This window comes from Coffea eugenioides, chromosome 11, assembly GCF_003713205.1.
Source record: "Coffea eugenioides isolate CCC68of chromosome 11, Ceug_1.0, whole genome shotgun sequence".
In the NCBI taxonomy this organism is placed as follows: Eukaryota; Viridiplantae; Streptophyta; class Magnoliopsida; order Gentianales; family Rubiaceae; genus Coffea; species Coffea eugenioides.
Window position 1 is genome coordinate 41,579,742 of NC_040045.1, and position 17,239 is coordinate 41,596,980.

General features: G+C 36.4%; 3 protein-coding genes across 6 annotated transcripts; all 3 read right to left on the reverse strand.

The window, feature by feature from the left end:
- Window positions 1–406: 406 nt before the first annotated feature.
- LOC113753831 lies at window positions 407–1,387 on the reverse strand. The gene is made up of 2 exons (XM_027298090.1): window positions 1,247–1,387; window positions 407–1,045 (listed from the first exon to the last, which is right to left on the reverse strand). The coding sequence occupies exons 1-2, from the start codon at window positions 1,356–1,358 to the stop codon at window positions 798–800; spliced, it is 360 nt and encodes a 119-aa protein (XP_027153891.1). The 5' UTR covers window positions 1,359–1,387; the 3' UTR covers window positions 407–797.
- Window positions 1,388–5,163: 3,776 nt separating this feature from the next.
- On the reverse strand, window positions 5,164–6,080 carry LOC113754176. 2 transcript variants are annotated; one of them, XM_027298530.1, is made up of 3 exons: window positions 5,858–6,080; window positions 5,535–5,683; window positions 5,164–5,480 (listed from the first exon to the last, which is right to left on the reverse strand). In XM_027298530.1, exons 1-3 carry the CDS (start codon window positions 5,952–5,954, stop codon window positions 5,445–5,447), a joined length of 282 nt encoding a protein of 93 aa, XP_027154331.1. In that variant the 5' UTR covers window positions 5,955–6,080; the 3' UTR covers window positions 5,164–5,444. The 2 variants fall into 2 exon arrangements, with proteins under 2 accessions (XP_027154331.1, XP_027154330.1); XM_027298529.1 differs by having other exon boundaries at window positions 5,164–5,683; window positions 5,858–6,077.
- A 2,186-nt stretch (window positions 6,081–8,266) lies between these two features.
- LOC113751332 (probable isoprenylcysteine alpha-carbonyl methylesterase ICMEL1) lies at window positions 8,267–15,627 on the reverse strand. 3 transcript variants are annotated; one of them, XM_027295303.1, is made up of 12 exons: window positions 14,920–15,627; window positions 12,836–12,912; window positions 12,575–12,644; window positions 12,340–12,420; window positions 11,810–11,884; window positions 11,367–11,468; window positions 11,141–11,281; window positions 9,977–10,042; window positions 9,743–9,886; window positions 9,502–9,592; window positions 8,960–9,148; window positions 8,267–8,496 (listed from the first exon to the last, which is right to left on the reverse strand). In XM_027295303.1, exons 1-11 carry the CDS (start codon window positions 15,336–15,338, stop codon window positions 8,987–8,989), a joined length of 1,428 nt encoding a protein of 475 aa, XP_027151104.1. In that variant the 5' UTR covers window positions 15,339–15,627; the 3' UTR covers window positions 8,267–8,496; window positions 8,960–8,986. The 3 variants fall into 3 exon arrangements, with proteins under 3 accessions (XP_027151104.1, XP_027151105.1, XP_027151103.1); XM_027295304.1 differs by lacking the exon at window positions 8,267–8,496 and having other exon boundaries at window positions 8,850–9,148; window positions 12,836–12,907; window positions 14,942–15,627; XM_027295302.1 differs by lacking the exon at window positions 8,267–8,496 and having other exon boundaries at window positions 8,850–9,148.
- Between the last annotated feature and the right edge of the window lie 1,612 nt (window positions 15,628–17,239).

Consider the following 17,239-nt stretch of genomic DNA (forward strand, 5'->3'; position numbering starts at 1 on the left):
ATCCTGGTAAGATATCGAAATTCTTGATAGTCAGCAATTAGAATTCTTCAGCTTAATATTGTCTAAGGCAAAAATAGATGAAATTCACATGAAACAAATTTTCTTCATTTTTTTTGAGGCGAAATCACGTTTTTTTTTTTCTCCATGCATAAAATCTTTGCAAAAGCACTTTTTTTTTGTTTTTTGGCTACTGCAGTGGCAAAAGAAACTTTCTATATTAAAAGTCAAAATTCAACCCAGTGAACTATATGAGGTGAAAGTTCCGAATTAAATATAGACCTCTGGACTTGATTATCACCATTGGGTGTAATTGTGACGGACCAAACTATATGAGATCTTGTGAAAACACATTTTTATCCGTTAAAGATAGGTAACTGTGAAGGGCAAATATTATCATGAACAATAATTTAGTAAAATAAGTAGTCTAAGAATTTTTGCATTATACAAATTTACTAAATTGTAATCAACACGCGCTCGCGCTCGCGCTCGCGCACACATATATATATATATATATATATTTCTACAAACACTTGAAAGCAAGTACATTTATTTTCGGAGGAGGGTTGGGTGAAAAAGTGAAAGAAATTGTAAATAAAAGGTCTTGAATTCAAGAATCAAAACCTCCTACTTACAAAAAAATATACATACATACATATATATATATATATATATATATTTATACACATCTATTTCCATTACATGGGCTCGGTTTCATCTGGACTTAGCATGGATTGAATCACTCTCGGTCCAACTTTATTTGTAGGGGAACGGGTCAAGTCCGGTTTTCTTGGGAACTTTTATTTGGGTGCGGGCGGTGAGGGTGCTACATGACGGCTGCAACGGCTCTGGAACCCACATGGTCTAGCTTCTGGTGGGTCCCGGATGCAGTTCGCGTATCGCACTTTGTTGCAAATTGGTCGCGGCTGCAGTGCACGATAACCTGGGGATCCATGGGCTCCGGGTTTAGAACCAGAGTTAGTAGGAGAACTTCCGCCAGTTGCCCCGGGAGCAGGAGCAGAGCTTGGATCCACCCCAATCATGCGACCTCCACCATCCAAAATACAGAAATTAATATAACCACCAAAATTAGATATTTGTAGTATCAAAAGCGCTAAATCAACAGCTTTCATGCATCAATGATTTGTACTCTGTCATCATATCATCAAATAGAGAAGTGAATAAAAATGTTTTCGATTAAAGCATACTCACAATGATGTCAATGAAAAAAGATGTATGCATTGCTTACCGCCGCTGCCAAGTGTGCGCCCAGAGAGAGCGGGTTGGACTAAAACGATGGAAATCATCAAAAGCCAATAGAAGATGAAAATAGGAGAAGCAAAAGTCTTCTTGCTCGTCATTTTGCGGGCTGCCTGAAACGTTGTACAAGCTCTGGTGTTATTTATACTAGTGATTTTGGGCCCACCCTAAGTGTGTGCTTGTTTCAAGAAAATGTATGATTATTTATTTTTTTCATATTAAACTACAACATATCATTGTAGACATATATGTATTTATCTGAAAATTCTATAGTTACTGCTTCAAAGGAAGTTATTGTATTTAAAATCCTGGTGGAGAGAAAAATGGGGATGTGAGGGAGTTAGTGCGGGGAAATTATAATTGGATCTTAGTGGTTGCTGATTGTGGGGAGCTTTATTTTCTTTTTTTGGAATATATTGAGATCAATTAATTTGTTCTTATAATTAAGGGTAGATTAGAAATTTTAAAGTTGACATGGTATGTTTACATCACACAGTGTTATTCTTCCGTTACATATAATAGTGAAAAATGATTGAGAAAAAATTGAGGATTTGTGATTTTATTGGGAGCAAGACTTAAAAAGGATAAGCTACGTGAACCGAATGAAAGTGTCTTTCCTGGCTGCTATTTTATTGACCCCATATATCATAAATGAAATTAGACTTGAAGGATTATTGACCCCATATATTATAAATGAAATTAGACTTGAAAGACTAGGACGGATCAGACGCCTATAGACCAGAAGGATTCCTTATTCTGGACGGAGTCTTGTGCTTGAATGAAGGAGAGTTAAAGTGAAAGCTTTTGAGATTAGCTCAACTCGTTATGAAACAAAAACTCCAATGTTGAAGTTATTGGGGATTTTGCATTCTTAATTTCTTAGTACACGTATATATTTGGCTATTAAATATAAATGCACGGGGTTGAAAAATAAAAAGCTCCATCAACCCGTACGTGTTCATGATAATTGGGAGATGTGGGATCTATTGGTGATGGTATTGAGGTTTAAATATCTTCAACCTATTGTTTTAGAAGTATTATCTACTGTAATTCCTCAGTTGATCACCCAAACAGATACTTGGATTTTTTACCCAAAAAGACCCTAGCTCAGATTTCGGCCTAATTTCCAAGGATCATACACCACACCTCTGAAATGGATAAATGAAGCGGTCCATTAAGTGAAAGACTCCGACGACTTTCGTGGTCTTCATGGATGCTGACTTTATTAAATATCTTTTTTGTTTTGGGTAAACGTCAACTACCTACATTTATACCGACTCCTACTTCTATATTATGGGAAAAAAAATAGACCCAGCTAGATCATTAGAAATTGGAAGGGACAAAACCACCTTTAAATCAGACGGGTGTCCTTTGGAACTCATTGAATTTGAAAAAGTCACCTAGAGTGGCAATTGATGACAGGACAATCTAGAGTTTTCAATTGAATGAAACTTGTGTGGTATCTGCTAAAATGAAGGTACCAATAATTTCTCAAGTGTTTTAAACTGAATGAAACTTGTGTGGTATCTGCTAAAATGAAGGTACCAATAATTTCTCAAGTGGGGCTGCGATCATTCAATTTTTCATTGGTTGCGATATAAAAATAAAATAAAAATTGAAGTTTGAAGTTTCAACAAGAGGATTCTTGATTCAGACCTCCAAGCCCAAAAGCTGTGTAATTTAGGGCCATAATCAAATTTCATCCATCATCTAATTGCTGGGCAGTGTGTAAGAGTCTTTACTCTTGAATGCATGTCTGAAAGGATTACAAGGATATTATACAGACACCAAAATCACATCCAAAACTAATTAGATTACGCCAGACGGGATTAGTATCCCCTGCCAATTAATCCTATGTAATATCCCAATTAGTAAACATTACAAGATTGTTGAGTCGGTGGTCAGTCAGGGAGTGTTTCCACGTAAGCAATTGTATAGGTGTGGAGAATCTCATTAGTAACCGCCATTTGCTTTGTATAAATAAGGGAAATCAGAGAAGTGACGGACAGTTGACTCTTGTTGTAAACAATTCTCATCCTCTCAATAAAATTCTCTCTTTTCTCCCCCAGTTTCTTCTTCTTTCCCTTTTCTATTTCTTCAACCCTCCACCGAGACATTACATCCTATAACGAAACAATTCGTGGCCCGCATAAACAAACTAGCTAAACGATAAAATGGTTTATAACCCGGATTAACATTATTCTTTTGTGGGAGAGAGTAATCGGCCAGAGAACTTGAAGGACTAGTTGATCAATGGTCGTCAGAGATGTGCGCAAATCATCATCTATCGGCAACTAACCAACCAAAAAAAAAAAAAAAACGATGAATATAGGCGAAAATTAAAGAAAGGATTGCTATGGAAGATTGTCCTTTTTTTTTTTTTTGGGTTGCTATGGTGGATTGTCTCTGTGAAACTCATACAAGATCTGATCTTCTACTCCCCACCCCAGTGCTTGAAACACAAATAACTCAAATTAGTTTGCAGACTTGGTTGCCATAGGTAATGCTGTCAATCAATTTCAGTTACTGACTTGACTGAGGTAAACGAACGTCTTTTGTGGCTGTATTTATTGGAACCAAACTGAACTCCAGCTCCACTGAAAAGGAACTTATCCTCATCTTTGATTCATCACCACTGTTTAGGTGTAGCTATGACTGACCAAACTGCAACAAATCTTGTCAAAATGCATGAGGCTGTTGTTTCAAGTGTGCTCCTTTTCTTTTATTTAGTTAGAGAAAACAAAAACGTGACTAGCAAAAGAATTTGCTATTATTCGTTCAGCATATATCAAGATTAAACACTCCTTGTATAATTATAATTTTGATCAAGCCTTAACTTATTACTGCAAAGTTCTTCGCAATCAATACATATCATCTAACGTTTCGCAGAAAATAAAAAAAAAAAAAAAAGATAGATAGATAATTGTGAAGGCCGAAAGTTATTATGCACAATAATTTAGTAAAATAATTAGTCTGATAGTTTCTGCATTATACGAATTTACTGAATTATGATCGACAGATACACAACCTCTTCATATATTTAATTTTCTATACACACTTGCACACAATAACATTTATTTCCTTTGCATGGGCTCGGTTTTATCTGGGCTTAGCTTCGATTGGATCACTCTCGGCTCAGCTTTAATTTGTACGGGAACATGTCAAGTCCGGTTTTCTTAGCCCTGTTCACACTTCAGACGTGACTACGCCACAATTGCGTCATGAGGCCTGTGTGCATGGAGTCATGGAGGTCAAATGGTTTTGGGATATTGAATTGGAAATTGTTCTTTACTTGAGAAAATTATAAATAGGTGCCCTAATCAATCTCGTTTTTTCCTTTATCTTCTATTATCCGTTGGCTTTAGTTATGGATACGGTGTCCTAATTTTCATGTCTTGGATCGATACTGCAGAGTTCCTATACCAGGCTCCGATGGAAGAACGAAGGTGCTCTATGATTTGTTATATGTAACATATAGTAATTGAGCGTTTATGATTTTTCTTGTGACTGCTGGAAACAGCAAGTGTTCAGCGCTGTGGTTGATCAATGTAATGGAGCTATGCAACTTTTAGTTTGTGCAATTAAATATATATCAGCAATTTTCAGCTACATCAATTGTCACACGTATTAGGAAACTTTCTTATTTGGAGCCAGCCAATTAAGCTGAGAGTGGTGATGCTCCCGAATCTTTATTGATGGAACAGAGATGTGATATTAAGTGGTCCATGGCCGCTGATAAACAAACATTTGCAAATTGAATCATCCTTTCGTAAAATTAATTAAAATATGATCGATCAGAGAATGCTGTGGTGCCTCGAAGATATTTAAAGCACTTCTAGAGAATGAATGATCATCTTTCAAGTTATTAAAGTCTACACTATGGTGCCCCCCAAAAAAGAAAAGGTCTATAGCATACGATGGTTGGTGGATACATACAGATTTTCCAAAGATATACGATTACAAAAAGTACGGGCGTTGTCTTCAACATGTTCTGCCTCATTACGGTGCTCAAGAAACAAACCTGCTATTATGGCATATAAAAAGAAAAAAACCGTATGAAAAACCCAAAAGTTGTGCTAAAAGGGGAAAAATTATTTTGAAAAAAAAAAAATTAAACAGCCACACCTCCTAGCATAAAATTAAAAACCCCATTTTTCTGATGCCCAATTAATTACTAGGTAGGGGGTTCAGGGTTGCCTGTGCTGAACGCAACGACTGGCAAAACTACAGGGTCGACTTCGATTAGAGCCTCGGATGATGCAATTCGAGTAGCGAATACTACGGCAGATTGGCCGACTCGTTAATACCGGGTAAGTTATGCTTGGTCTGCCTCTAGGAGCAGAGTTAGCAGGAGGAGAACTTACGCCAGTTGCCCTGCCAGCAGAGGGCGAATCCCTGTGCTGCACTCCAATCATTCTACCCCCACCTGCCAAATACAAAAATTTACTAGTATTAAAGTAAAGATTAGATATTAATATCAAAAGGGCTAAGTCCATGCACTTCAATTTCCTAAGCGTGAAATGTTTTCGATTAAAATATACTCGCGGTTAAGCAATAAACAAAAAAAAAAAAATGTAAACAAAAAGATGTGTTTACTTACCACTGCAGAGAGCGGGTTGGGGTAAAATCATGGAAATCATCAAAAGCCAATAGAAGATGAAAATAGGAGGAGCAAAAGTCTTCCTCTTGCTCATCATTATATTGTTTATTTCTTCTATCTGAAAACTCGTTCTGCAAGCTCCAGTGTATACTACTTACTAATATTGGTTTGTGATTCTTCTATTCGGAGAAAGATTTAAAAGGAAAAGCTACGTGGACCGTATGAAAAACTCCGAAAGACTTGACGGTCTTTTCTGGCTGCTATTATCTTATCTTGACACCCCCCCCCCCCCCCCCCCAAAAAACAAATACGTTAAGTCTGAGTGACAAGTTAGTTTCCCTCCCTTTGTAACTCAAACAATAGTGAGTCACATGCTAACGTATTACAGGTGTGTAATTGAATTTTGAAGTTTGAAATTAACGTATTGGTACCAGACAAACGTGAAATTTCCACTGAATTTCACAATTCCATTCAAATGAAGAAAATATTAGTACTTGAATGAAACTGTGGATTCCGACGTACTCGTTCGACTTCATCCCTCTCTTTCATTCAAACAGAACAGGTCAATGATGGAAAATTTTCATAACGTACAGGGGATAGAAATTGTGTTGAGATGAATGCATGCACGTTAAAGAAAAAAGAGACATCATTGACTGAGAAATTTGACCGCAAGATGGTTCATGTTAATAGTGAAAAAAAGGAGACACAAAGGTTGAGGGATTGATGTTTAAAGCTGAGAAAGTGTCGTATAAAAGCAAGGCGACACAAAGGTTGAAGGATGGTATATTTTTTATAGAAGAGATATCACAAATTTGAGGTAACTTAGCAAATTAGTAGCATTCTCAAGAAAAGAAAATATGGTGCATAGAGCAACCATTGGTTTGGTCTTAATCCTCGTTTGGATCGCCATTCTCTTCCATTTGTTTGAACAATCATTGGCGGCTCGCAATCACGTCCGTTTTCTTGCCTTATCTCCCTCTCCCAGCCAGTAAGTATCAGTGATTTGTTAGCTCTCTCTCTTCATGTTTCAAAACCCAAAAAAAAAAAAAAAGGCTCTATTCTTTGTCGTTTACCATCTGTTGGCTAACTTTATGAACCTCTCCAGATATTTTTCAGTGACAATAAATATAAGGAAATCACAAGGTTTTTTTTTTTTTTTTGTGTTGTTGTGGGGGGGGGGGGGGGATCACAAGGAAATCCCTCTCTTTTTCTTTTGTAAATTTAGGAAGATACATATATTCATCTGCAACAGAACTAACGATTGTATATTTTCATTTCTTTGTTTCTTGTTTGATAACAGAGTACCTGTACCAGCCTCCCCTCAAAGTCCACATTTTGCTTGACGAGATGCATTGCAAGATTGGAGAAAGGAGCCGTTACCTTTCTCATTTGCCATCGATTTTTCAGGAAGATGATCAAAAGGTTGTAATTTTTATTTTTCGACACTTCTAAGGTATTTAGCAGACCTGGAAGTTAATAATATGCTATTTCGTCTCTATCTACTTTGGCTTTTCTGTCCTCCACTAAATCAAAAGGCTCAAGAGTGAAAGAAGTTTACCATATTTCTGGACTCAGTTGAAAGTCTAACCGGGGTTCGAAGGGGTAGCTATCGTTTACATTTTGATTTGAACTGTTCTTTCAACCAAAAAAGATGAAAATCTTATGCTCTCTTTTTTTGTTTTGTTAACAAATCTGCAATTGTAGGGAGTAATTCACTTAGGAACTAAATATTCTTGAATTACAAATACTTAATATAGGAAACTAAAGAATTTCATATAAGCTATAGTTCTCTCTTGTGAATTACGTTGCGCTTTGTTGTTAATGCAAGTATATAATAATTAGAATTTTTATTAATATTTAAAAATTCTTTTTTTCACTGAAAAAAATTACAATTACGGACTACAACTTCATTCAGCATAATATAATAGGACACATATAATAATCAAAAGGCTTATTTTGGGTTTTCCAATTTCCCTGCTGATAATGGAATCCCAATTTCACCGCCCACACCACCATTCTGTGAAAGATTGAATCAGGAAAAGAAGAAGCAAAAGAGAAGAGGAAACCGACTTTTTCCATGCAACATAAGGTTAAAGTTCCTTCTTCTCTTGCTCAATTGTTCAATCATCTTTCTTTCTTTGTGTAATAAGGCATGAATGACTTGGTTAATTTATATGAAGCATTTAATCCAAGTGGTGTACTGTACTTCATCCCTGAACTAAGCGAAGGTTTTCCAAAGACTTTGGAAGACTTCGACTCTGGAGTCTTGTGCTTGAAAGGAAGTTAAGTGAAAGCTGTTGAGATTAGTTCAATAGTTTACTTATAAATGGCAACATTTTCCATCCTCCAAACTCAGATGGAATATTTCAAGTGAATATTTCTATTCATTATTCTTACCATGATGAATTGACCAACAAATCCAAATCCAATACTAATTCTATCACCCCAAAAGTGGGTTACAATCCCCTGAAAATTGTTTTATTACAAAACAATTCATGGTCCACCTAAACCAACTGACTAAACAAATATAATGTTTATAATCTAGAATTAACATTAATCTTTTGGGTTTACTACACTCTAAATTAAAACATCATTTGATCAATGGTTGGCGGAGATGTGTTCATTTTGGCATCCCTTTCCTGTGGATAATAAGAGTAAACAAGGGATCCTGAGAACTTCATTGAACATATAAAATTGTGTGTGTGTGTGTGTGTGTGTGTGTGTTTTTAATATTTACTCCCATTTTATTTTCAAAATACCAAAATTCTTATCAGGGCTCCAGAAAAGGTAAAACAACAAAGAAGAAACGTATGCATACTAAAATGGTCAGCACGTTTACTAAAAGTTCAAAGCCAGAGAAAAAAGGCTAATCCTTTACACACAACATACATTTTGAAAAAAAAAAGCAAAAAAAAAAAACCACATATGTGTGTGTGGGTGTGTGCGTGCGCGCTCAATTTTGAACCAAAAAAGAAAAAAAGATTGACTATGATTGCTTGCAACCTTCTAGTGATCAGTTTTTTCTATTAAAAACTTTGCTCCCTGTTACATTGTACAATAATCAAAGTTACAGAAAAAAGAAAAAAAAAAAAAAGGGTGTACCGGATATAATTATCCATCAAATGAGTGCTAAAATGGACTGACACTGTGGGCTAACTTCAACATGCATTCAGGTACTAGGCGTTTTTTTGGGGGAGCATTTGCATCTTTGGCAAGCGCTTCAGAGTCTCCATCATGAATTATGGCAACCAAATCTTCAAACATATCGTCTCTACCACCTCTCATTGGGTCCTAACAGTAGACAAGTCAAGCAAAGAAAAAAATAATGCATCAGCAAAACAAATAATCATGAACTACATGCATAATTTCCTGTGGACTTTGGAAAAGGTGAAATGTAGTTTTAGTAGTGATGCTGCTAATGAAATGAAGTACGTGAAAGGTCAAGTTTTTCTATTTCACATTTTCAACCAACGCATGAGCAACAAAGAAATAACAGTGTGTTGATGGAATAGGAAAGAAAAAGAATGAGATTCAGTCTAAAGTTGAAATCAAAGCAAGATTCGTTGTGAAAAGTATGAAAGAGGCCTCAATCTACGTAACAGCAAAACAGAATACAAGAAACAAGTAAGTGTAAGAGCAAGTACCTGAAGAAACAAGTCCGTGTGAGTCTTTCCTTCATATAAAACAGATTCAGCTTTAACTCCAACTTTCCTAAGAGTCTCTGCAAAACTCTTACTGCACAATGGATAAATGATATGCATCGATCAAATTCATGAAGCATGTGAGTCAACAATGATTCCTTTAAATAACTACCGAAATTGCATATCGTACTCATTAGTAACAATAATCTTTGTAATTGCACTGCACTTGAGGGGAGATTCCTACCTTGAATCTGAGGGAATAGAATAATCTCCAGTTCCATGGAATAGAATTATTGGTGGTAGGAGAGCAACCACGTTTCTAATATCTGGGTCCTGTACCTTGATTTCAGGAGAATATCGCCGTAGACCTTCTTCCCCTTCCATTATACTGAATTGCAAATCATGAGTAAGATGAGAGGCTAGAGAAGAACAAGTGCATTCTTAAAAAGCAAGGGTTGGAATGGTACTGAACGATTACCTTTCAAAAATTCTACGGTATAAACCTCTACTATGAAAGTGATCAACCAGGTTAAGGAGATTGTATCTGTCCAAAAATGTTGACCAGAGAACGTGAATAAGTTGCATGATTCTAGGTTGCGGAATGGGGAAACACTAGTTAAGAGGAGTACATGCTCATATCCAATTCGGCTACTAGTTCACATTAAGCAAAACAAGTCATTTAGCTTTCCATCCTCATGAACTAGATACTACTTTGCCATGTATATATCACAGCAGAGATAAACTACTTAAAGGTGTTATGATTTAGTTCAAATCCAGACTCCACTTTTAAGCTGTAGATCAGAATGCCATCAAACTCAAGGTACCACCACAACAACAATTCAGTCGGTCTGACCAATATCTGAAAACTAGGACTGCCATATTTTTGGAAAAGCATATTTCTGAGTTTTGCTACTTGAAAATGGTTTCTAAAGCATATTTCTAAGTTTTGCCTTAAGAGTCCAAATACTTCTGAGTTTTGCTACATGAAAAAGGTTTTTAAAGCATATTTCAGGAATTGGCAATTTACGAATACCATACATAATTGCAACCATAAATAACTAAATATAATTTCATCAAAAAAAGCAGGGCAGGAGGAGGAGTGATCATTTTCAAACACCATCTTTTTGGTCATATTCAGTTTGCACTCAAACTTCTGCCAACTATAAAAGCTTTACAGAACTGTTAAATCCTCATCGACCCTTTTCCCGGCTCATTGACAAAAGTTTCAAAGATTTTCCCAGTAGTTATTAATTCTTGCAGAAAGCATGAACCACTTAAACCTAACTTTCCAAGAGCTAGTGAAGCAAATGAAGAGAAAAAAGGCAAAATAGGCAAGGAAAGAAAAAGAAAAACAAAGGAGAAAGCTCTACAGAAATTGCCAAATACTACTTGCGCTTGCTCAGCCCATTCAGAATAGTAAAGGCTTTGATTTTTTTTTTTATTACCACAAGTTATACCAAGACACAAAAGATATGATGGAAATGATCCAGAGCCATTAGCTTGCCACTATTTTTGTCCATTCCCAGCAGATCCAATCAGCTATTGATATTACAAAGATGTGTAGAGCAGATCCTCTGACTATCATGCTTGCTAATTGGAACGTGCTGACTTTTCTATGTCAAGAATTTTAGCATGAACTTACCCTCCAGAAAGACCGAAATAGGCATTAATTTGAGAGACACTCCAAGAAGTGCTTTCTCCTTCACCAGCCTCCTTGATTGCCTGCTCTACAAGTGCACAAGCAGCAATATGAGCACCTGCTGACTGTCCCATCAAGTAGATTCTGCCAATAAAAATGATGATTATGAAAACCAGAACTACTATGTCATCTGGATATAGACCATAAGATAACAGCAGATGGTGAATACCTATCAGGATCACCTCCATATTCAGCAATGTTGTTGCATATGAATGAAATACCTCGGGAAGCATCCTGAATCATATCACCCATTGTTCCCTGAGGGAAGTTTCTGCAATTAGCAATCCAGCATCAGATGTAGTTAGAGCCAGTTAGTTAGTGCGATATTCTAGTGCTAAAACTTCAATGAGGATCTTGCCAGCTAAACTTTCTGATTTGTAACCAAAAGCATGGCATGCACTAGGAAAAAATGTCCATTACAAAGTAAGTAAAGTTACTAATGGTACAGCTTTATTCCTAAAAGCATTCAAAAAGAAAATTTAAAATTCTCATGTGCTAAAGCTCAATTTGTACTTGTAAGTCTTCAGATATAAAAGAAACAGGAAATAGATGAAATATGCCTGATTCTTACTGCAGTATTTGTTTGGTATGCTAGTGGAATGCAACAATTACCTGTAGTCTATGCATGCCACTATAATGTCTCTTTCTGATAACTGTTGTCCCAGAAGAGAACCCCAAGCTTTATACCTGCAATAGGAAAAAGTCCTTAGATTTGTGAAGAAAATAAAGAGGACAGATGAGGCAATAAAGGCGAAGCATGATAAAATATTCACAAAGCTGTATGCTTTAATTTGAAACCTGTCTCTTGAGATTTATACTTTGGACAATCAAGATTATCAAAAATCAACTGAAGTTTGAAAATTTGGTAGCTTTTTAACAGTACCTAATACCTGCCTATCGATGTTTAATGTAATTTTAGCATCCACCACAAACACCAAATATTCACTTTTCTGAAGCAGTCAGTGTTACAGACCTCAATGTTACTTCTTCAGTCTTCTTATCCTTCCTTTTCTTTTAATCAAATATATGTGCATCTGACCATTTTATGAATCAGACTTTGCATATTTACTTCTATAAAGTTATGACATTTGATAAGTTTTCCCGCATATTGACCAAGAGAAAACCAAAGCATAACCACACACCCAATTATCCAGGCTCCACCGGTTATGAAGGCAACAACTGGCTTTGGTCCATCACCATTTTTCGGCAAGTACAAATCTAACCTGCATCATTAAGATCTTTCTTCGGTTAACAAACCCATGGAACGGAAGCAAAGGACTCAGCAAATAATGCATGATTGAATAAGAAGGCAAATGCAGTGAGCTGGCTTAATGAATGCATTACCAGAAAACAAAATTAGTAATACTTAAGTTATACCTATTTCTTGGTTGGTCACCGTAAACAATACCTCTCTGCACTTGACTGGAACAGAAGTAATAATACCCAACTGTAACATTCAAGCATTAAAATTATGCATAGCATTTCAACAGCTATAACTGGCTCATGAAAATATACCTATTTAAATCAGGAAATAAGAGATAAATAACAGAAGTCACACAAGTGGGATACCACATAGTCTATGTAAAGAGATGGAGGCCAAAAAGTATTCCTTTAACAGAGATCATTAAACATCCAAACCTTGAATGAAACCAGGAATGAGTAGGAATGCATAACAGCCAAGTGAAAGAAATCTGGTCACCCACCTGTAGCCTACCCTGAATAAGATAAATGATCAGAAATCATGTAGACGTTAAAATAGACTGAGGAGAAAAGATTATCATTTTCAAAAGGACATAACAATATCAAAATGAACAATCTTTTGCTCTATATAGTTAAGAATGGAAGCAGTAATCAATCATACACTTGATCATCATAATGCTTGTTTCTTAATTATGATTGTTCTCATTCCACTATTATCTGCACAGTCCAGGTACAAGGCATGGTGCTATTTGTATTTCTCAGTCCAGTTCATAAAATATTGGCCAATCCAATTTTCTCAAAAAAAAAAAAAGGAAAGAGAGAGAAATGTGTACATACAATGCAAAGCAATCAAGATATCACTGCTCAATTCATTATTCAAACTTAAAAAATAATTAGTCAATTTTCCATACAATTTAAGATAAAACACTGAATTTTCATGTTTATTTACATCTATAACCATATGAATGGTGAATGTCAATTAGTTACAGAAACAACAGAAAGAAAACAACAATGAAAGGTACTTGACAAGCCTCAACCTGCTGCATATACTGCAGATCACTACAGTGCATCAAACTGCACTCAGGTTACGTAGCAAAATATCAGATATGCCAAGGACAGCATTCTTTAGGCTGTATAATAACAATACTTTGAAGACTAAACTATTGTTTAAGCCAATTAGGTATTATCCTTTTCTTTTTTTCTTTTTTGTTTGGGGGGGGAAGGGGGGGGTTGGGGACTGGAGAGAACAGCTGGTTTTATATAAATTTGAATACTTCAGAATACTTAGATATTTTAGATAAATGCTAAATATTATGTTGATAACAGGTTGTATCGGCATAACTCCAAGAAGAGGAACTTCTTGTCTCAGATAGCTAAATTTGCTTTAACATACCACACTTTTGCATCATTGAACTAGTTTCACTTTGAAAAGGGTGTTAGTATGCTTTGCTGACATATGTCTCAACATATAAGAAGTCTAGCAGATATTGCTACCGGTTCAACAAATTGTAGACTAGAGGAACATCTATGCACGCATGTAGGTATAATGTCAGATTACTACACATGTCAAGGTAACTACAATGCTCTAAATACTATCACCAACCTTGTTGAGGCATAAGCCTAAAGAGATCCCCAATCAACAATTCTATAACTTCATTGAGAGTAGCATTAATATATCCACAAAAAGGAGCACTTTCAAAATAAAATCACTTGAACCGTTTTAACTTAGACATCCAAGTGCACGACCTAGAATAAATGTAGGAAGTTCCTGTGCATTTCTTGTTAAAAAATCTTCAAATCGTTGTGAGTAGATAGAGCACCACATCAACAATGTAATGAAGGTAGACGGAGTGAGAAAAGTAAAAGAATGCTAAAGAAGTCACCCATTTATGTGATCTAGCTAGCTTAAAAAGTTCGAACGAGGGTCATAAAAGTGCACAAGAAAGTTGTACGCTCAATACCTATCCCAGGATCGTATGATATAGAACAATCCCTTTGAAAAACTTTGCTCTCATAATGGGGACAATGAATGAGATGTAGGCATAGACATGAAGAGAGAACACTATTTGGAAGGTCGTCAGCAGATTAAGGCATTTGAGTGTTTCTTTGCCAAACAAGTGCTAGAGAACTTATTCAATCACTGAAGGACAGCTTTACCTACCTCTTCATTTCATGGAGAACCTAGCTCAATCCGTTGTTATACATTACTAGAATTAGCTAACGCTTACCCAAATCGCTTCTGGATAATCAATTTATTTGAAATAGTAGTTACTACATCCTACAAAGTTTGCCTATATACTATGTGCTATTAGACTTTGGAAGGTAAGCATTATGCAAGAATATCATTTCACTTTCACAGCTAAAAGGCAGAGTTAAGCAGTACACAATTGGCAGTGTACAACTCCAATCTGCTCATTAATTTCTCAAAGTCAACACCTTTTATCAATTGCATCAGAACCTGCATGAAGTCCATAAAATCCAGCATATAGAATACAGAACAAAAGCACCTTTGAGAAAGTTACCCAAGATATCTCAACAGCTTACAGCCAAGGCGAGTAAGAAGATAAGTATCCGAGGCAGCCCTGCCCATATTTTGTCGAAAAGAGTGACGGCGGCCGCCACCGGAGAGGGAAAAAAGGCTGGTTTCACTAGCAGTCCTCCTCCTCCTTTGCTGCTGCTGATGAGATCCTGAACCCCCAGAAGTAGATGATAAAGTATCAGTGTAACTCAACGTCCTAGAAATTAAGGGCCTTGTCTCAATTTTCATCTCATCCTCAAAAGTTGGAGAAATCAAAATTCTGGTTGCGGCGGCCATATCATCCTCTGATCCAAACAACATTGTCCCAGCTGAGGCGGAAGACGTTATTGGGATTATCTCAGATGATGATGAGGATGATGAAGACGGGTTTGGATTAGATATAGGAAGTAATTGAGGTTGCATTTTTATTATGGCAATAATTTGTAAGAAAGATGTCTTTTTTTTTTGTTGGATTAATTAAGGTTTATCTATGTTATGTTCGTCGGAGTGAGTTGGAAATCATGCTGGGATCATGGAATGTTTTTGACTGTTGTTAAAGTAATTGATTGAAATTGATAAATTTGGAAAAGATGAATAGGGGCAGGTTGAATGCATAAGAGCAGAGCAGAGCAGAGAAGACGGGAGATCTAATGAGTCTTGACAGTTTGGTTGGCGAATGGCGGATTTGGATTGGCGCTTGGAACTCGGAAGGGAAAAGGTCGGACCAGGGACAGGATTGGTGCCGCATGGTGTGGTTGGCTATATGATATTCTGGCAAGAGAAACTCAGAAACGTTTGGAAATTTTGACTGGTGGGCTTTTTTGTCTTTTTATTATTGTTCCATTATTACTTCTTAGATTAGGAAAATTCATGGATCTCTTACTCTGGAGGTTGGGGAAGCAAGATATGTTTTGAGTCTTTTAGAAGGAAAGAGAGACAAAAAGTAAATGAGAAAAACACTTCTTCTTCATTAATGAAGTAGATGAAGGTATGAAATCAAATTCTCGTTTTCCAATGTTACTATGGTTCAATTCCTCCTCAAGTTGGAAGGATACACTTTGAGGGTGATTGATCGGTTAGGTAAAGTGCCAATATCCTCACATACCCTTGGAAATTTGTTGGCAAGGTAAACACATAACCAAACGTTGGTTCTACTTCAAAAAGTAAATAAATAAATAAATAGAAGAGAAAAAAGGAACGCACCTTTAAAATTGAAAGAAATGAAACTTTATTGAGTAGATACAAATAACAGATAAAGATTTTAAAACATTATAGCATATTTTTCTTTCGATTATTTGATTGAATATTATGAAAACTACTCACTATCCATATGAGATCAAAAACACTTGATTATCCCAAAGAAGACAGAGTGTCCTGCATACATGAAAAGGTGGTGACAAATTTACTACTCTATATCTACTACTCTATACTAAGGGAAAGGGAGGATTCAAAGGGGTAAAAAGGAAAACTCGAGAGGATTGAACCACCATCGATTTAGACAGATGCCAACGTATTCGTTGGCGAAATTTTTTCAAAAAATCTAAATTTAGAATGTAAGTCAAGAGATTAGATTTCTTGATCGATATCCAAGTAAAGTCTTAAACTTCACTTGGTGGTCAATTATTCTAAAAGTAATAGGTCATATGTCCCTCTTCTTTCCGTTTCGTTTCTTTACACGTTAAAGCTCTTTTTCTTGCTGGTGGGACCCCTTACGATGGTACTATAACTAGACATACATCAAATGGTAGGAAGATTTGGAAAACAACTTCACTTTGTTTGGATTAACTATTTTTGAAATGTTTTTGAAATATTTTATTATAGCAATATTTATGAAAATTTTTTACTGCAAATGTTTTAGTGATGTTTTTAGAGGTGTTTTTAAAATATATTTAAAAATTTTTAGGATACTTTAAAAATTAACACTACAGTCCACCACCACCCACCACCCTCCTCCTTCTCTCTCCTCTTCATCTCTCTTCCTCATCCTCCTCCCTCTTCCTTCGCCATCTTCTTCCTCCTCTTGCTCGCTCCTCCTTCCCTATTTCCTGTTCCCTTATCCCTTTCCCCATCACCTTCAGCACTTCTCCTCCTAAATTTAGTCTCGACCAAATCGAGACCTTTGGTTGCGGCCTCTCGTGACCAAAAGGTCTTGACCTTCTGGTCGTGTTTTGGGCGCGATCAATCACGTTTTGCCAGCGACTTGGTTGCGACCAAGGGTCTCGATCTAGTCGAGGCCAAAACTGGGGAGGGAGAGGAGGAAGAAATAGGAAAGGGAGGGAGAGGAGAAAGAAGGCGAGGAAGGAAGAAGAGGGAGGGGAGAAAGG